The 21,277-nt window shown below is 41.5% G+C and overlaps 2 protein-coding genes across 7 annotated transcripts in view; one reads left to right on the top strand and one right to left on the bottom strand.

Moving 5' to 3' along the window:
- Positions 1 to 8,837, top strand: part of marchf8 (membrane-associated ring finger (C3HC4) 8) — a 111,257-nt gene extending 102,420 nt beyond the window's left edge. For all 6 annotated transcript variants that reach the window (XM_049599774.1, XM_049599773.1, XM_049599771.1 and 3 more), the window contains one exon: positions 5,160 to 8,837. In XM_049599774.1, coding sequence (XP_049455731.1) covers positions 5,160 to 5,464 — 305 coding nt within the window. In that variant the 3' untranslated portion in view covers positions 5,465 to 8,837. The remainder of the gene's footprint in view (positions 1 to 5,159) is intronic.
- A 1,202-nt stretch (positions 8,838 to 10,039) lies between these two features.
- On the bottom strand, positions 10,040 to 21,081 carry alox5a (arachidonate 5-lipoxygenase a). The gene is made up of 14 exons (XM_049600404.1): positions 20,761 to 21,081; positions 17,460 to 17,658; positions 17,264 to 17,345; positions 17,063 to 17,185; positions 15,319 to 15,425; positions 15,021 to 15,193; positions 14,779 to 14,925; positions 14,470 to 14,673; positions 14,303 to 14,389; positions 13,316 to 13,494; positions 13,009 to 13,130; positions 12,503 to 12,603; positions 10,718 to 10,888; positions 10,040 to 10,479 (listed from the first exon to the last, which is right to left on the bottom strand). Exons 1-14 carry the CDS (start codon positions 20,908 to 20,910, stop codon positions 10,300 to 10,302), a joined length of 2,025 nt encoding a protein of 674 aa, XP_049456361.1. The 5' UTR covers positions 20,911 to 21,081; the 3' UTR covers positions 10,040 to 10,299.
- Positions 21,082 to 21,277: the final 196 nt, after the last annotated feature.

Here is a 21,277-nt window from a genome sequence, read left to right as displayed (position 1 = left end):
GTATTTAATGACAAATCTGCATAACTGTAGTGTTATTTCAGCGGTGTGAATGTGGTGTGAAATGTTTTCTAAGACTGGAATGTATGTGGGCGTAATTCACTTGCAGAAGCTCAGTGGGCATCAAAGTCACGAACAAGAGTGTGCTGGGATAATTTTCTGTCTGTACATTTTCTTTTTTTTTCTTTTTTTTTTGGACTTTCAGTTCAGTTCACTTTGATTTCAGACCTGTAGTCCATAAAAGAGAAAGTAAAGAGATAAAAGAAAAGAGATTTTGAAAGTAGATATTTACATATCTTTCTAAGATCCAATTTGAGATTGAGACTTTCATAGTGAGGCTATTACTGCAAAGTGAGGTGATTTTGGTTCGTGCCTACTTGTTGAAGAGGGGTGAGATCAAGTTCTGTGTGCATGGTGTGAATTAAAATGACCAAGTTGAAGGTCACTGCAATGATAAGACTTCAAAAGGTCCTTGGAGGATAAAAGTGTTTGTGGTTGTTTTTATGACTGTGTGCTTGTGTGCCACAGAAAATGACTCGGAGTAACAAAGAGTGTACGGACCGGCAGCTGTGTGACAGCAGCAGCTAAAAAGTCTAAAGTCTAAACGCACACTGATCTTAATATTTTATTTCTGTGAAGCAATTTAAAGGAATAGTTTGACATTTTTGCTACAACTCTTTTTTGCTTTATTGCCCAGCGTTAAATGAGAAGACTAATACCACTCTCATGTGTTTATACTGAATATGAAGATAGCTTAAGTTAGCATAAAGGCTTGGCTGGCTCTATCCAAAGGTAACAAATCTACATGCGCACAGGAACATATGTTTGCTGAGGGATTATAAATGTGGAAGGAAAACTGCTCAGGTACTTAATCTGTGGTTAGTCCAGAGAATGTGCTCTTCCTCACATCAGACACCGTTTATCTCTAGATTGCATGTGCCAAAATTTGTAATACTCCATTCTAAATGGTGTCGGACATCCAGATGTCTCTTCACTGCAGCCACTCACATCCCCTGGACAAATCATGCGTCCGCTAGTTGTCTGGTCTATCATCAGCTGCCACAGAGCTCTTTTTTATGGATCTAAAAAGCAGCTCCAAATTGGTCTCGAGCTTTTTCAGCCTATTCAGCCTGTATGCTTCATTGATTAGCCTCTGCTTTCCCCAGGTTTAGCTGAGCTTGATCCTTGTACTTTGATCTAACGTGATGACATTCACATGCCAGTTTGGATGAATTAGTTAAATTCATTTCACATACATTTCACATCTTTTTTTCACATAGTTTCTGACAGGCACCTCATCATGTAAGATATTTAAAACTAGTATTCAGATAGCCGTGACTAATGGACAACGTTTTACAGACTGTTGTTCCACTGCTGAAGCACTCACACTCCCTCCCTGAGATATAACATGTAAATTAGTGAGCTTTAAAGGTGCTGTTAGGTAATTTTTTTTTTTTTTTTTACCTTCGGGCAGAGCCAGCAGCCTCTCCCCGTTTCCAGTCTTTGTGCTAAGTAACTGGCACCTGAATGTAGCCTCTTTGTTATTACAAACATAAGAGTGGTAGCAATCTATTCATCTAGCACGAGAAGAGAACTTGAACATGAATAGTTGACAAAATGACTAACTATTCCTTTAAGGAATTTTCGGATGCATCTTGCTGAAACCGTAGACTGTGTAAAAGAAGTGGACGTGGCTGCCGTGATGTCACCCATTGGTTTCGAAGCCTCAAGTTTTGCATTATGGCCGTCGTCATCTTGGTTTTTGGAGACAGAAGCAATCATGTTTGGATAAGTGGTTGGAGGTGTTGAAAAGACACACTGTTATGCCTCTGTGCGGATTAACACGGCACCATGGTAGCAACCTGTCAATTACAAGGTAGCTCCAAATTAAAACATAGCCTGCTTTATTGTCTATTTTACTTTAAATTTGAACATAATTTTAAAAAATGAACATGATGCTGTATTTAAGAAGACTTGAAACTAGTGATTGAGATTATCGACTCGTTAGGGAAATGATTACTGAGGTAATAAATCAAGTGAGAAGTAGGGTCATTTTCTCATATACTTCAATACAACTGGACATTTTTGCAACCAGTTTCCCCCTGCTGGTGACTAGAAAGACTGCAGGTTTTAAGCACTCTCACATCAGCTTCACTTTTCAGACCAGGAGGCTATGTCTACTTCGTTTATATCTCTTACTCGTATGTGCTGAATCCATAGAACAAGATGGCTGTCTTGTTACATGATAACCTTTGAGATATTGCCACAGTATTGTGTGTATGTACCAAACTTTGACCTGCTGCTGACCATAAACTGTAAAAGTGAGTGGTCAGTGGGGCATTATGGGCTTTTAAAACATTAGAATAGGAGGAGGACGTGACTCAGAGCTTAAAAGCCTCTTTAGCAGCCCCCCAGAGCCTGGACTGCTCCTTACGTCCATCTTAACCAGAGTACTCAGCAGCACTGAGTTACTGACAGATTGACGGCGCCATCCTCAGAGGGCCATGCTCTCGCTATCAGGGCTAAAAATGGAGAAGACTGCTTTAATGATGAGCTGTTGTATCATCCGCTGGCGCTACGTCTGCTGCCACTCACTCCTCTCTGGCATATTTGGTGCTTCTGAGACAGAGTACAGATGGAGGAGCAGGTTGTGCCTGTTTAGCCTGACCTGATGATTCAGACTTGTTAGAGTCCCTGAGGGCTGTCAGGTTCAATTGCCATGGTGATGCCAAATAGCTCCTCACCAGTCCTGTTTGTCCTCTGCCAAGCTACACAGAGCCACTGTTATGTTTTTCTCCCAATTTGCTCGCACAAATTACAGCAGTTAGATCTAACACACCTTGAAATGTTCTCCAGTGTTTACTTTGATTTGTGAAGCAGATTTATTGTTTATGATTGCATGATGATTTACATCCAACTGTTATATTTGACTTTCATTTCCTGCGCTTTTCTATCAATTTGTTTGTGTGTCTTTGGTAATACATGATACTTACACTTTCTTTATTCATGCAGCCGGAAAAATCCCAGGTAAACATTTCAACTTTGACCTTTTGACTTTCAAATTGTGTTCTCCCCGTCAGCCTTTCTGTCCACTGTGTCCACTTCTTTTCCAACTGCACTTTATTCCCCTTTCCTTCCCTCCTCTGCCTTGATACCAGGATAAAGATAATGCTTCTTCACCCTTAAATGCCAGTTTTATGCACACCACCTCACTGAATGTTCCCACCTAATGAATGCAGACAGACACCGAGTCGAGGAACATGCTGTGATTTATTTTCTTTGTTATACCTTGTGACAAACCTCACTGCCATATCCTCACACAACAAACGACAGGTTAATCTCTTCTTGTGAAAGTGTACAAGCGTAACATCATACTGATCATACATTTGAATCTGTACTCCTCCCATTACATGAGGCATTTTTGTATTTCATTCTATATACTTATTCTATCATCGACGGTAGGATCCAGTTATTCAGTTGTGGACCTTACCTGCATTTATAACTCAAACTACCTGCAGTATCATAGCAGACATGAAAAGACTGAAGCGTTGCAGGTCAGCTGTGTATTTTTGTATTTTCAAAGAAAGTAGACTTTTTTTGCTCTCTTCCCTTTTTGTTTTGTGTTTGAAGATCCCCTTTCTGCCTCGTAGCGCTGCAGCTTCTTACAAATATTTACACTTCCCCGATCTGCAAATTTTTTTTACCGCTTACTTGGAGCCTCATGTTTCAGAGGGTTTGCAATTTGCAGAAATTCTGCAACTGCCTCGGGGGATCACAGTAATATTTTAGCACAGTTTAGCAACTTTAGTACAAATAATCATCCTGTAAAGCCTGCTGTAGTGTTGTAGTGTTTTAGTGGTGTTGTTCCCGCTTTTCAAGCAGCCATTTGTCCTTTCTGTTATATAGTATTATTTTGGGAGACATTTTTTGCCTTAATTAGACAGCGACATTGGAGATATGATAGGAAATGAGGAGCCACTAGGCTGCCAGCATTTGTTATAAAAATGTTATGAAAAATACATCTGATTTTATTGATGTTAGTTATTATTATTGGATAGTTCACCTCAAAACAAAAAATAGGATTTTTCCACGTACCTGTAGTGCTGTGTATTAATCTAGATTGTTTTGGTGTGAGTTGCAGAGTGTTGGAGATATCAGCCGTAGAGATGTCTGCCTTCTCTCCAGTATAATGGAACTAGATGTCACTCAGCTTGTGGTGCTCAAAGTGCCAAAAAAATCATTTGAAAAACTCAACAGCAATGTCTCTTTCCAGAAATCATGACCCAGTTCCTCAAAATTATCCACAGACCTTGTAAACAGTTTCATGTAGGAACTATTTTCATTCTAGTGAACTACACTCACCGACCGAATCACCATGCAGAAGGAAGTGTGCATCTACTGCTAGCTAATGTTACAGCTCAGTTTAGGAGGACATTAATGTTTACATTTCATGCTGTCACAAACATGAGCCTCTCATCCATGAGTAGATGCATGCTGCCTTCTGCGCAGTGATGCGGTTGGTGGGTGTAGTTTAAGTGAAAGAAAAATAGTTTCTACATAAAGCTGCTCACAACAAGGCCTGTGGATTATCTTGAGTAACTAGATCAGGATTTCTGGAGAGGGACATTGCTGTTGAGTTTTTCAAGTGTATATTTTTGGCGCTTTGAGCACCACAAGCCATGTGCCATCTGGTTCCACTATATTCATGAGAAGGCAGACATACGGCTGATATCATTCAGTAATTTACGCCAAAACAATCAAAACTGATAAATAGCACTACAAGTGAGATGAAAAAATATGTCTTTTTGATTTTGAGGTGAACTGTCCCTTTAACAGTTACAACTGCAGATCAAATCTAAAAGCTGTGAAAAGCTTAAATCCTCTATTATGGTAAATCTAGTTTTATATCACAATGTTAATGTAATGTAGTGCATTTTCTGGAAAATCAATGAAGAAACGTGTTTATGGATGACAAGCGGTTGGAAATGTCAATTTTTTTTGGCTGATTCAGTGAATTAAATGTCTGAAAAATCAGAAAACATTCTCACATTGGTGCAAAGACAAAATTAAACTCCATTATTTCCCAAGTGATTTGCATTTTATTTGGCAGTATTTTCTTCAGTCTTGACATGTTTCTGTTTTGTCTGCTCTCTGTCCCTCAGGGATCCTGGAATGGCCTTTCTGGACCAAACTGGTGGTGGTGGCCATCGGCTTCACGGGCGGACTGGTGTTTATGTACGTCCAGTGCAAAGTCTACATCCATCTATGGAGGAGACTGAAGGCTTACAACCGGGTCATATACGTCCAGAACCGGCCAGACACGTGTAAAAAGCTGGCGCTGGAGAAGCCGCCCCTCATGGAGCCAAGCCTGGAGAACAAGGAGGCTCTGGCGCCCACCCAGTCAGACACAAACTCCTCCCAGTACACAGAGACAGAGGACTACAGTATGGAGGTGCTTCATGTCTGACCGCTCGGTCCATGCCATTGGTTGTCCTACTCATGCTACAAACAGGCCCACAGTGAAGAACAGCAGCCGTCATGGGAAAGCTCAGTGACTGAGAAACGACTAGACACTCCCCTCCCTCTGATCCCAGACTGACCCGCCGTCCTCCTCTGCTCGTCTTATATTCCCCAAACTCCATCCAGAGACAGACAGACCATGACTATCTTCTTCTCTGCACATTCCTCCTATCAGACTTTATCCCTCCCTCCACCTGCAACCCCAATGCACACTCTCCTTTCCCAGGGCCGGACTGTTTTTACTGACTCCTGTGAATGTCTGAAGAGGCCTGGAGCACACCACTCTGCACACACACGCATACACACACACACACACACACACACACACACACACACACACACACACACACACATTTGTATGTACACGTCTGGGAGAGCAAGACTGAGACAAATAGACTCACAAATGGCTCCAGAGGTCTACACGTCTGATGCGTGGTGTCTTTGCTTGTGGGTTTGTTAGATTTGTTTGTTTTTACCTCCTGTGAGTCTTGGGCTAACCTGCCATGGATCAGTATGTAGCGCCGCGCATCGGATCTCTGGAACATTCCAGCTACTGCCATCTCTGTTGGTCTGTCAGCTCCGAGCTGGTCTGTATCCAACCAGGCCTTGATCTGGACATGCATCGAAGCACTTTTGTTTTTTAGTTCCCACAACAGACCCCCTCCCCGTCCTCTTACCCTTTGGTTTCTTTACTCTGAATTACTGTATATGTTGTACATGGGGGAGAGCACATTGGAACTCCTGTTTTGTTTGACGTTTCCTCATACACATATATATTAACCCTCCCATGGATGACAAAAAAGGAATCGGGGGGTTAAAAAATCGCGGTGAGAGAAACGTTTGAGTGTGTTAGTGAAAATAGACAAAATGAGTTATGAATACGACGCCAGGCTCAAAGCTCCAATGCAGATAATGGAAGATCCAGCCACACGACTTCTTTACCCCCAACATGAACTTTCTGAAGGCTTTGAGAATGTAAACTTTTTAAAAAAAAAAACGATAAAAAATGAATAAAATACACAAAAAGAAAAACATTTTCTACTGGTCACAGGAAATTGCGAGATAATTTCCGTGTCTTGAGAACATTATGAGAGCCTTTGGGCATAAACAACGTCGCTCATGTTTTTCTATCATGCGAATGACACAGTATTTACAGTGTGATATTCCATGTGCAGTTTTTAACATGTTGATTTGTTTGCTTCGTCACGGGATGTGCCCTGAGAAATCAACAGCTGCCTATTCTCAATCCGTCTGTTGCTCCCACTGTGCAGGCAGTGCATCGGTTCACACTAAAGATATTTAAGACTAACAAACAGGCAGACTGTAAGCGAGTGTGTTTACATTTGACTGCTCAGTTTCAGGACCTGCACATCTACAATCCATCCCTGTAGTTATGCTAACACAAGTCAGCACAGAGCACAAGATGTGATGTTTGGATGTGACGTATTGGATAATTACTGAGCATTTCAGGCAGGCAGGAGTCTCAGTTTCAGCGAAAGTGTCTTGTTTCTTCTCACCAGGCTCTTATCACATGGTGAAGTGTCTATTTTAGAATTTAATCACAAGACTGCCAGCACGCTGCCTCCCATTTGATTGAGTGTTTTCCCCACATCTAGCCTTATGTGGCTTAAATGAGGTATCCTAGCACCTCTTTTTTTTCCCATTTCTATAAGAAAGCACAGCTTAAATAGTGTCACTGCATTATTTCATCTGTCAGGATCATTTTTTAAATCCCTGTTGGTCATCTTATTCATCAGTGATGGCAGTTTGTTTTTTTTTTGCAATTAAACCAATGCAACACATTCATACTTTTTATGCTGGTGACACACAGTCTGCATTATGTCTCACTGATGAGTTGACTGGAGCTCCACCTGCTGGTGAGAAGCTGACGGTGCGGTCTGAGGTAGGCCGCAGTTGATTTCTCAGGGTGATGTGTTTTGGGCTTACAGTCATTGTAAGTGCTTTTGTGTATGTGGGAGCACAGCGATGCCGGGCTCATGTTGAGCCTTACAGCCATTCCAGCAACACACACATTTTTAAAAACCTGTCTTTGATACCAGTATACTGTCTGTGAACGAACGATGGTCCAGCAACATAATATGTGACAATTACTGCTCGGCAGCAGCAGCAATAAATGAAATCAGCGCTTTGTTTTTGCAACAATTCATACTGTACTTGTGTATATGCCCCACGGTGACTTGAGATCTGGAGTCTAATATGATTTTAATACATAATATGAGCCGAGGGAGTTGTTGTGTGTCAAGTTGGATTATGATCTAGTGAACGAGAAGCTTCTCTGAAACTTTGATACCCACGAGGCTCAGTGCAATTAGACAGATAAAAAGTGCAATTACCCTTTTGTTGTTATTCTATTCTATAGTTATGTAATGGTGTTTAATGTCCAGGGTGTCCTCTGGGTATAAAATGATTATTTCTTCATTTTGTGTTGTATTTATTTTTAAAAGAAAACAGAGTACAGTTTGTTCATAAAAAAAACTTTCATTAGTAATTTTATGCAACTTACACTTAAGTTTTTTTTCCCAGGCTTAAAAACCACATCACCAATTCACTCATTGTTTTGCACTTCAGATTTTAGAGCTGTAAAAAGTTTGGTTGCTCGACCTTGACGTGAATATCTGCTCCTCTGTCTCGCTTTTTTAAATTGCTTCATGGATTTTGTTTAAATATTAAGAATATAAACGGCAGCATTAGATTTGAACCTTCTATGTTTCTCACGTAAAAACAACATTAAATATTTAGATGTGTAGTTACGTGAGATCGATGATTAAAGATTTTACTTTCTACTCACAGGAGCTGGCTCCTTTCATGAAGTCTGAGACAGAAGTTTCGAGGCCACTTTAGGATGCTTTACAAGCACGCATGTTCCTCTCTGAGAGCAGCTTTTCTTTTCTTATTCTCTATCACCATTTCTTCTGTTTATAATCCTACTGAGCAGCACATTGACTGAGAAGGAAAAGTTCTTTCTCAGCATCACTGTCCCAGTATTTTAAGTTTTACCCGTCTGTCTTTACCCTGTGGCTTCCATTTAATCGTGTCTGGGAATCGTGTAACTTGCATAAAGCTACATTTGTTTACTACTGACTGGACTTGAACATGTATGACTGTTCCCCTGTCTTATGATATCATTCCACAAGTTTGTCTGTGAATTTTCTTTGGAATAGTAACTGTAAAGAATTTGGTAAAAAGTACTTATGTTTTTAAAAGAAATATCGATGTGTTTTCAGTTTAATTTCCCATTATTGAACAAAGTATGTAGAATTAAAAAAAGAACAACCAAATAAAAATTAAGTTACTTTTAACGCTTTGTGTCTTTTTCCAGTGTAAATCTTGTGCTCTGAATTTAAATGAGAGAGTGTCACAAAACACATTCACCTGCCATTTTATTAGGTACACCTGTTCAGCTGCTTGTTTATGCAAATATCTAATTAGCCAATCATGTGGCAGCAACTCAATGCATTTACGGCATGTAGACATGGTGAAGACAACCTGCTGAATTTGAAACTGAGCATCAGAACGGGGAAGGAAGGTGATATAAGTGACTTTGAACATGGCCTGGTTGTTGGTGCCAGATGGGCTGGTGTGGGTATTTCAGAAACTGCTGATCTACTGGGATATTCACTCACAACCATCTCTAGGGTTTACAGAGGATGGTCTGAAACAGAGAAATATCCAGTGAGCGGCAGTTCTCTGGGGATCCAACAACACATAGAACCTTGAAGCAGATGGGCTACAGCAGCAGAAGACCACACCAGGTGCCACTCCTGTCAGCTAACAACAGGAAACTGAGGCTACAATTCAGACAGGCTCACCAAAACTGGACAATAGAAGATTGGAAAAACGTTGCCTGGTCTGATGATTCTGGATTTCTGCTGCGACATTCAGATGGTAGGGTCAGAATTTGGTGTAAACAACATGAAAGCATGGATCCATCCTGCCTTGTATCAACGGTGGTGGTGTAATGGTGTGGGGGATATTTTCTTGGCACACTTTGGGCCCCTTAGTACCAACTGAGCATGGTTTAAACACCACAGCCTACCTGAGTATTGTTGCTGACCGTGTCCATCCCTTTATGACCACAGTGTACCCATCTTCTGATGGCTACTTCCACCAGGATAACGCACCATGTCACAAAGCTCAAATCATCTCAAACTGGTTTCTTGAACATGACAATGAGTTCACTGTACTCCAATGGCCTCCACAGTCACCAGGTCTCAATCCAACAGAGCACCTTTGGGATGTGGTGGAACGGGAGATTCACATCGTGGATGTGCAGCCGACAAATCAGCAGCAACTGTGTGCTGTTTCCAGCACATTGTTGAATCTATGCCACAAAGAATTAAGGCAGTTCTGAAGGCAAATGGGGTCCAACCCAGCACTAGCAAGGAGTATCTAATAAAGTGGCCAGGTTAATGTTGCATTAGTGTTATTAGATGTAAAGCAGTTTAACATATTTTTTTGTTTTGCACTCCTAAAAAAAAAGTTTGAAATGACACACTGCAGCTACAAATGAAAATGTTTTATTTGCTGACTCAATGCAACAACATTTTGACCAGTTTCACACAAATAAATGTCCAAAAAAAATTTAAGAAGCAAAGTTGAGGATGGCAAATTGGCTTTTTCGTCAGCACATACACATTTAAATATACACAAAACCCCACACTCGGGTGACAAATGTAGGTTTCTCACAGCATATTTGGACAGCTCAGATATATTCTCGATGTGCTATTTGCAACATATGAAGTAGAGGCCGGATTTTATTCCTCAAACAGCGACACTGTTTGGAATTCTGTCAGGGGACATGTTGTAGTACGGCAGCTTCTTTCCCTCATTCCTCCTCTTGATGGAGCTGCTTATCTCTGCCAGCTGCTTCCTGAACCTCTCCATGGCCGCCTTCACTGGCTTCTCTACAAAGTGCTCATCAGGATACATGCCCAGGTACAGCTGCAGGGGGAGAGAGGAGACAGGTCATTCAGCCAGGAGGCACGCTGCGAGGAAATAAGCACATGTTGGAGTGGAGGAAAGCTTCTAGAGGAAATAAGAAAAGTATAGTCTGCATCAAACTATCTTGGCCGATCTTTAAAAAGAGCCCAGGCTGTACGGAGACGTGTGTGTGTGTGTGTGTGTGTGTGTGTGCGAGTGATTGCCCGTGTTGTTTGGACACAGAGTACCCTTTCCGTACCTCGGCCTCCTGGTACTGGCTGAGAGCCCAGACGGCCCCCAGGTGCCAGCTGGAACGTCCGCGATCAGGGAGGCTCTCGATGATCAAGTTCACATTTGCCAGGCCCTTCTGGTTGGGTGGGGGCCTCCTCATGGTGGATGGAGCGTTGGGGATCCAGGAGCACCAGTCATACTACACAGTGTTCACAAAGATATACAGCATGTGCATGCAGTCCATTTATTTAAGCAGAATTTTGAGTAACATTTCCTGCTACTTTGTACTTCCACTCCGCTACATTTCAGAGGCAAATATTGTAGTTTTTACTCTACAGAAGATGAGTCTAGAAAATACAACACACTGCTAAAGATTAAACCAGTGGAATCCAACCATTCATCTTATGGTCCCTTACAAAAAAGCAGTGTCTAGTTGAGACTCCTAACTGAAATGTACCAGCAGAGTTCACGCCCTTGCTCAGGCACGCTACCCTTATGTGGAAGTGTTTTAAATATAATGGTTTAACCGAAAATTGGAATGGATGGTGTTGCACTTGTATAGCACCTTTTAAGCCTTCCGACCACTCAAAGCATTTTAATGCTGCTTTAACACTACGTCACATACACACAAGCATACACTGGTGGCTGAGGCTTCTATACAAGATGCCACCTGCTATTCAGTTAAACATTCATACATATTCACACACATAGCCATCAGGTGCAATTGAGGGTTTAGTATCTTGCCTCAGCACACTCTGACATGTGGACTGAAGGACTGAAATGCCTATTTTCTGATTAGTGGACAAACCGCTCTACCTCCTGGATTGTACTGCATGAGTTGTGTGAGAGTTTGTAAACTGATGTTTTGATATAGTTTTGCTGCTGTTAAACGTGGCCCCCCTTCACTCCAATTCATCAAGAATTTTCCTCCATTTCTGGATTCTTCGTACCCCGTGGAGGCATGCGGGTGAGTAATCAATATACAAATGATCATTTTGTGGGTGAAGTGCTCCTTTAATCACCTCATTTTGTGACACCCTGGAGGGGGTTGACTCCAATGCTGGGAACTACGGGATCAAACTGTCTAATCATATATCAAGTATTTTGGTTAAAACTAACAACTGTGCGTGCTACCCAGCCAACATTTGTATGTGGAGGCCCATGTGGGTTATAAATGGATGGAAAAATAGGCCCAGCTTCCACACTTGCCCTATGCCAATTGCCCACATGGATGAGTTTACCCAAGTGGGCTCCTGATGATATGCTTTTTGGGTTCATACCCACTTGGTACCCAGGTAAACCGAGCATAACCTATGTGGGGCCCACTTGATTAAATCCAACCATGTGGGCAACTGGCATGTGGCCATGGTGGAACCCATAGACAATCCCATATGGGGCCCATTTTTAGCCCATTTACCATCTGCATGGGCCCCACATACAAATGTTGGCTAAAGACTTACCTGATGCATCATTCCACTAATGTCATCTATAATAATATATCAGTCGTATGGGCCATGTTTCTGCAGAACACGTACTGTTACTTGAAATTTTCAGTACATTTTGTTGATTCTACTTCTGTACCTAAACTGGATAGTGAATGAAGGAGTTGTGGAGTATTTGTACTCTGTTGTTCTGGTACTTTCACTTCAAGGATCAAAGATATGAGTACTTCCTCCACCACTGTCTGTGTGCATGTGAGCACACACACAAACCCTATGTTGAACTGAACAGTGAATGAACACTCATCCATACTGTGAATCAGTTTTTAAAATAAAGATATTGAATGTCGGGTTCCTGATTGTCGATGACTTACCTGTCCAAAGTTGACCGCTGCGTGCTGAGCTGAGGCAGTGAACACAATGACGGTCAGATACTCTATCAGCTCCTCGCGTGATTTCAGAGACTTGGGAAACTCTGTACACAGATTGAATTGACAAAGTGAGCCTAAATCTTTACAAAATCACCTCTGCCTTCCTGGTTGCTGTGAAAAGATCCTTGCAAAATGCAGGTAATGGAGAAATGCAGGAAGGCATTACAGCACTGAGGCAGTGACACCATCAGACTCCTGTGGCTTCCTGTCTTCACTCTCAAACCATTCGTCTATGACTGAACAGATTTGAATTTGTAATGCTGTCTGTTCCCTGTCGTACCTGTTCTCTCCAAAAAATCCTACACTAATAAAATATTGAAGGTTGAGTGAGCTACTTCTCTCCTTGGAGAAAATAAAAACTTTACATATTGGTTTGTTGCTGTATTTTGAATGTTTTCGCAATGCTAAAAGTAGAACTATACAACAGGACGTCTGTAATGAGAACTCACCACAGTAATCGAAGTCCTGCATACCGAAGCTGCACACATCTTTAACGAAGGCCTGGATTTCTTCGTCTCCCTGCACTGTCTCATCGCTTTTGTAGTAGATGTTCACCACATCAGACACAAAACTGCCAGAGAGAAAATAGGACAGAAGTCACGTATAGAGGAAATAAAAAAAATACTGTAACTTTTCTCTCACACACAAATGTTCCCATGCTGTTTGTCCTTTGCCGCAACTGTTGTCTCTCCTTCAAACACGCAAACTATTCATCTATGCTGTTTGTAAAAACTCTTAAAAAGAGCTGCTCCTCACCTCTTGGTGGCCTCCCACACTCTGTAGCCGTCGTCTCTGTAGAAGTAGGTGGGCAGCTCCTCCTTGTTGTCCACACCACGGGACTTGATCATATCCGGGAAGCACAGAGACCTGAAGGTCAGAGACTTCACGCCCCTCTGAACCAGCTGGACGTGACCACCTCCACCTGTTGCGTTCGCCTTGATGAAAATGGAGAATATAAAGCATAATCACACACGTCACTCATTACTCCTGCAGCTAATGACTGCTGCTGAGTGTCCATTACTGAATGGCTAATTAAATGCAAAGAAACTGTCTACATGTGGCTCTGACATTTTCATTTTCCGAATATGATTTACTTAGAGGAAGTAAACTGGCCTTTTGGGGGCTTTCCTCCTTTTCCAGCACATTATTTGCATTTTAACTGAAAAATAAAAGCCTAAATGAAGTGTCAGAAAAAAATAAAGACTGCGTTGAGTTTGTAAAGTTTGTCTTTTCTTTGTACCGAACTACACCCATCAACCGTATCACCACGTAGAAGGAAGCGTGCATCTTCTGCTAGCTCACTCAGCACCATTGAGCTAGCTAATATTACAACTCAGCCAAGATCTCGCACTCTCATGTAAACACCCCTCCTCCATGAGTAGATGCATCATTCCTTCTGTGTGGTGATACAGTTGAAAGAAAATAGTTTGAACATGAAACTGCTGACCACAAGCTCTAAGGATTATCTTGAGTAACTGGGTCATGCTTTCTGGAAAGAGACATTGCTGTTGAGTTTTGTAAGTGTATTTTTTGGCGTTTAAAGCACCACAAGCCGAGTACCATCTAGTTCCATTGTATTAGCGAGAAGGCAGACATCTCTATCGCCGATATCTCTATCATTCAATAACTTACACCAAAACAATTTAGACTGATAAACAGCACTACAGGTGAGAGGAAAAATATGTATTTTTGATTTTGGGGGTAACTGCCCCTTTAATTTTGTATCCACATCCACACACTCACCTTGTCAAAGATGCCACACTCACAGATGAGCTGCTCTCTGGCCTTGGTGTTGATAGCAATGGTAAAACGAATGTGTGGGATAATGAGCTGGGAGAGGAAACATCAGTCCATGAGCCAATCAATCGATCAAATGAATCACTCCCTCGTTTAATGCGTCAGAGTTTTACCTTGTATAGAGGGTGAACAGCAGGGAGTTGCCTATACATGGCAATAGCAAACACCTCTGTTATCAGATGAGTCCTGAGCAGGTGTGTGATGGTCTGGTGGTACTGGAAGTCGGCTGAGCGGACCCAGATCTTAGCCAGCAGCCAGTCGTACTGACCATCAGTGGGCAGGAAGATTGGGGTGTCTTCACCTGGAGTCTGCCCAAGCTGGGAAATGACGCAGGATGAGGGAGAAGCAGGGAGAAGAGGTTAATGGATTTATACTGAGCAGCTAACCTCGTGATGTAACACACACAGCTGCTCAACATGCACCTGTATGGCTATGGGCAGGATCTTGTTCTGGGTGTTCTTGTAGAGCAGACAGATGGGAGCTGCCAGGTACTGCAGTGTGCAGGGGTCTGTGCAGTTAGGGCTGATGCCTTCCAACAAGTCGTAGTCTACTATGTAGATGTTACCTGCCTGGAGGCAGAACACTGATTCACATTGTGCCATAGTGGGAGAATTCTTTGGGAACTTATAAATAGACTGACAGACACAGACATGAGCATGTCTACCTCCATTTCCTGCTCCAGAGTCAGCTCCCTCTCCAGGCTGACAGACACCATCTCATGAGTGACAGGGAACTTGTCAGGAAGTTTGGTGCACTTACGGATCATTACAGGGTTGCAGCCGTTTAGAAACTGGTACCCAAACATGAAGTCCTCCTTCCAGTGCTGCATCACATACTCTGGATAATAAAATAAAATAATTATGATATAAAACAAAATAAAATAAAAGGGAATTAAATTAAATTAAATTAAATTAAATTAAATTAAATTAAATTAAATGTGACATAATATATGTGAGACTGACCCGAGATTGTGTTTTTGATTCTCACAAAGATCGTCTCAAAGTCAGCAAAGTCACTCCAGGAGGACTGGAACATGTGCATGAACTGGTTCACAAACAGGTTCTCTATTCTGGAAATTCATGGTTATCATCATTATCGTCATCAACATCATCATCATCATCATATTCCACACCATATTCACATCAGAAAAGTCAAAGAACATGATTGTTCAGCCAGTGTCAGACATATACTGTTTAAATTGTTATTTCAGGAAAAAGTTACACAGCTTTTTTACTGATGTTTCATCTGTTTGTAATCTATGTGAGTCTATGACCAGTAATTTGACACATTCTCTCTGTTCATGCAGTAAACTTTACACAAACTGGAAAAGCATCTTTCACTGTTTCTCAGAGGCTTTTGGGACCTACATCCTCTCATAACCATCCTTGGAGCATCAAGCTCCTTATCTTTTGCCAATAAGTATAAAAAATGGCTGTTTTATTTGAACTTGTGATTTTGAAAAACAAAAAAATTTATTTTGCAAGTTAATTTTGCAAGTGTGGAAAGTGGACTTTGTATGATTTCTGGTTGAGTGAAATGGCAAACACGTTACATCTTTGTGATGAAGATAGAGGAGATGTGTTTGATGTCTGAGACACTGCACTATTTTTTTTGTCAGGGTAAGAACTAAGGTGTTGTGTAAAATGTAAAACACATTGCTGTGTATGTTTCTTTTTTTAAAAAACTGTGTGTATACTTGTGTACTTTTAAAGAAAAAAAATGCTTTCTATTATATTCAACTATAAATTGAGCATGGCGTTAGTTCAGGCAGGACACGATGTCAGGCTCAGCTCACATCCCAGCTACATCAGCTGATCTCAAACAGCCCAATCAACTGATGGAGCAGCTGATTGATGGAAGGGAGTCAGCGAATCTCATTCAGGACACCCTATTGAAACTGCTCTGGCCTGCCTACTGTTGCTGCTTCCTCTGCCAGCTGCTTTGCAACCCGCCCCCACTCCAGCTCCTCCTTTTCATGCTGTGTCTGACTTATCAATATCATTTCTGTTTGTCACTGATGCTGCTCTGTTCTGTTCCTGGGAAGTCTTTACTGCTGCTCTCCCTGCCTTAGGCTTTCTGTCCAGGCGCATGGAAGGGCAGGGAGGTTTGCTCTCTCTGCCTCAGGCTTTCCTCATTTGCACGTGAAAGGGCAGAGAGGTGTAAAGAAATGTGTTTTTCATACTGTACATGTATTTATGATGATTTTGCAGCCAGAAGTGGCCCTAATGCAAATTTTACTGCAGCATTTCTGTCAACACCTTTGTAGCTCACTATGCCACATTATGGGACGTGTTTCCATCTCGCATACATTTCCACCTCACAAATCATTATCATGTTTAAAGGTTTTGCCATTTCTAGCTGTTTCGGAGCTACATGATGCAAACAGCTGTGTTTGGGATCTGTGTTGTGTTACTGTGTCTATCTCTCTCGCCTGCATCAAAGTGCAATGCAAATGTCCCTGGTGATAAACACACAATGACGCCTCTGTCTTTCCAGGAAATCTGAGCACAGAAAATAGAAGCATGTTATCAGGCTGGAGCTCAGCTTCTCATCGTGGCATCATGAAGGTTTTGCATTGAAAAACACCTCTGAGGTTAAAGCTCCACTGACTCACTGTGTTCTGTACTGAGAGGCATCAGCTGTCTGTGCAACTTCTGCAAACCTGTAAAAGCTTTATTACAGCAGGCTGTTAGAGGGAGCACGTACGCCTTACTGTAGTTCAGCACAAAGTCCACTCCCTTCTCACTGTCAAACTGGATGTCCCGCGGCAAGTCCTTGTGTCTGTTGGCATCTATGCTCATAGGAAAGCCTGGCTGCCACTCCTTCCACCTATAAAAGACAGCAGAGATGTTAGTGAGCAGTCTCCTATAACACACAACCACAAACTGATGTGTAGAGTGAACTCACTTGTAGGTTTTTCTCCTGATGTCCAGCTCTTTTTGCCTGTGCTGTTTGACCAGGCTGGTCTTGTCATCCTGAGGCAGATGTGCTACAATAGACAAAGTGACAGATGGAGCAGAGCTTGTGCTGCAGACTGACTGATAACAAAGAGGAGGCAGTCAGTCTGTGAGACAAACAAACAAAAAAATATGACCTGCTGTACCTCTTCCATCCCGCAGCACCACTTCCTTGTCATCCACCAGCCAGCGGAAGCAGGGGAACTCCACGTAGTCTCCATCTGGGGTCTTGACTGAGATGTACTTGCAGTACCAGTCGTCATGCACCCAGTACTTCTTCTTCTCGATCTTCACCAACACAATCTCTCCCAGGTTCTCCCCGACCCTCACGTCATAGGAATCCACCTGAAATTGAGTCAGTGGCTAAATAAATCATGTGCTGGAGAAACAGCAATGTGTGAAATACATTTGTGTACATGTAAACATAAGTGTTATGTAAAGAAAATGAATGACACATGATACAGGCACATGTGGTGCACACTGTCATAGTTCCATACATGACCTACTGTATGAAGGTTTGGGGAAATTTATACAAAACCATCACTAATTTAATTTTATGCTACAGAAGAGAGCAATAAGACTTGTAAACAGAGCTGATTATCATGAACGACCCAACAATTTATTTATGAACTTGCATGCTCTAAAATTGAGAGATTTGGTGAACTTTAAAACTGCACAGTTAATGTATAAAGTACAAAATAAGATGCTTCCAGAATTACAGTGAGTCAGTATGAAGTAAGAGGAACTTGCATGTTTACAAAAACAAGAATTATCACAATATGCAAAAAAAAAGAAAAAAAAAAAGATGTGAAACAGTCAAAGGAGTTTATTTGCGGAAGTTTTGAAAATGACTTGAAAATGCAGAATACACTTAAAAGATTTAAAATAAAAATAAAAAGATTAACAAATACAAAACTGAGGGGCACCCAGTGGCTTAGTGGGAAGAGCAGGCATCGCATATGCAAAAGGCAATGTCCTTGCTGCAGCGGCCATGGGTTTGATTCCAGCCAACAGCCCTTTGTTGCACGTCATCCCCTCCCCCTCTCTGTCCCTCAGTCACGCTCAAACTATCCTACCTAATATAGGACAAAAAAAATCTGTTTGGGTCTTTTTGGGTATGTATAATCATATATATTTTGTTTTGTTTCTTTCATTTTTAGTGTATAAATACAGGAACTGTACAAAATAATGAATGTAAAAAGGGTCAGTGTAAAAAGATACAATTCAGTCAGCTTCAAAATGATTACTTACTGTTTATTTATTCATTAATCTCTAGTTGTTTTAGTTGAAAAGGATTTAAATAAACTCAAGATGTGGAATTTCATTGGTTGAGGGGCTTGCAGAACCAGTTTGACAACAGAAAGCTGTAGGTCGCTAACATGTGACTAACATTTTATATTATCTTGTAATAAAAACAGATTATTTAGCTCAAGAAATGTCTTTTTCCAACTTAAATGTCAGGGCAACAGTAGCAAGTAGGATCTTAATATTAATGGCAAAATAGGATTTCATTTAAAAAAAAAAAGCTGTATAAAGAATATTAAATGGAAAGTAAATTGTGTATTGATACTTTACCCGACTTTAAAAGGCAGGTCAATGGATTGCCTAAAGCAATATGAGCGTTAACCAACACTGGATGTATAAAGGATTTTACCCCCTCCCATATAGATGCAGGGTTTCAAAAATGGGTGGAAATGAATCTACACCAACTCTGTGATCACAGCAGCCTGTAAGTGATTTGAACAGTTAAGAGAGGAACACATGTTTCCTAAATCAGACTTCTTCAGATATTTACAATTAAGGAGTTTTGTAACAAAACATAAGGAGTGCAATAGAGTTTTGGAGCCCATCCCAATGGAGGAGTTCTTGATAAAAAGACAAACAGGAAATGGGGACAAGAAAGCTGTAGATTATTTTTATCTGGTATTTTCAAGCATGACTCATGACAACACACTACAGATAAAAAGGAGATGGGAAACACATACCACAGGACAAAAAGGAGGAAGTATGCATTGATGCACACTTGGTAACCAACTCAAATATGTGGAGGGAGTTCAGTTGGAAGGTGGTGATGAGATGTTTTCAGACACCAGAAATAGTGGCAAAAATGGGCTCAACATACTCGAATAAATGCTGGAGAAACTGTGGTACACAGATTGGCAACCATACCCACCCAGGCTCAGCTCACATCCCAGCTACATCAGCTGATCTCAAACAGCCCAATCAACTGATGGAGCAGCTGATTGATGGAAGGGAGTCAGCGAATCTCATTCAGGACGCCCTATTGAAACTGCTCTGGCCTGCCTACTGTTGCTGCTTCCTCTGCCAGCTGCTTTGCAACCCGCCCCCACTCCAGCTCCTCCTTTTCATGCTGTGTCTGACTTATCAATATCATTTCTGTTTGTCACTGATGCTGCTCTGTTCTGTTCCTGGGAAGTCTTTACTGCTGCTCTCCCTGCCTTAGGCTTTCTGTCCAGGCGCATGGAAGGGCAGGGAGGTTTGCTCTCTCTGCCTCAGGCTTTCCTCATTTGCACGTGAAAGGGCAGAGAGGTGTAAAGAAATGTGTTTTTCATACTGTACATGTATTTATGATGATTTTGCAGCCAGAAGTGGCCCTAATGCAAATTTTACTGCAGCATTTCTGTCAACACCTTTGTAGCTCACTATGCCACATTATGGGACGTGTTTCCATCTCGCATACATTTCCACCTCACAAATCATTATCATGTTTAAAGGTTTTGCCATTTCTAGCTGTTTCGGAGCTACATGATGCAAACAGCTGTGTTTGGGATCTGTGTTGTGTTACTGTCTCTATCTCTCTCGCCTGCATCAAATTCTGGGTTTAACACCAGAGGATATGGATGGGAGAGCAAAAGAATGCATCACAATTAATTGGTTAAAACCTGATTTAATCTCTACTTTGTAGGCTTGTTAGTTTTTTATTGTCTCGATTTTATATCTTTTGTCTTTGTCGTGAAACTCTATGTGAAGTCAGGTCTATTAATAAATTTCCTTTTGTCTCATTATCTTTAAGCTCTATTTGTAATTTGAAACAAAAGGTGTGTGTCTGTCACTGCACTCTCTGGGGAAAAAAAAGTTTAATTAGTCAAAAATAAACCTTAGTGGTATTGAAGAAGGACTGCCACACATTTCTGAGCAGAGTAAATTACATTATAAATGATAACAATTCCATAATAAAAAAGTCTGCTTCATGTTCACAGCAGCAAATATTTTTATAGTCCCATTGTCCATCATCCAAAATGAAATTATTTTTTATCTAACATAATTAACCTCAAGTTCTTCTTCCTGTTTTATATTCAAATGCAAACACTCCATCTTAGTGTTTGTGTGCAATCATTTTGAGCTCACAGTTCATCACAACATAAAAATGGATGTATTTGTCACACAGTCGTCCTCACAGCTCTACAGCAGTGTAACATCACTTACCGCTCCCCTCTCAAAGTCGTTGTAAAGAGGTTTATCCAGCAGCGTTCTCTCACTGCACCGCTCTGTGCCCACCAGTGTGATGTAGATATAATCATCCGTCCCCGCAAACCACTGGCTCCCTGTGGACACAGTCACTGTGTAAGTGGGCATAGTGGTCACACAGGTCCAAAGGCCCTCTGAAGATGAAGAAACCTGTGGGAAAAGCAAAACTACCACATAAAGTTCGCCTCAAGATTTTAGCAAAGACAAGTTCCCTCTTCTTGCGCAAAACTGTGTTTCTCTCACTGATGCTCACTTCTCCACATTTCTTCTTGCACAAACAAGAGTGAAATGAGGCAGCAGAGGGAGGTGCTGGACACGACTCTCCACCCTCACTGTGAATGAGGTCAGAATATAATACAACTGTCCTTCCTTGATGTATTAGCATGTCTAGGATGGACACAATGAAAGGCGTTGTGTGCCAGGAGCTGATATCAAATTCATTGTCTTTGTATGCGAACAACAGCAAGGTGTTATA

The sequence above is a fragment of the Epinephelus fuscoguttatus genome, linkage group LG16 (genome assembly GCF_011397635.1).
Source record: "Epinephelus fuscoguttatus linkage group LG16, E.fuscoguttatus.final_Chr_v1".
Taxonomy (NCBI): Eukaryota; Metazoa; Chordata; class Actinopteri; order Perciformes; family Serranidae; genus Epinephelus; species Epinephelus fuscoguttatus.
This window is presented reverse-complemented; position numbering and strand designations above follow the sequence as displayed.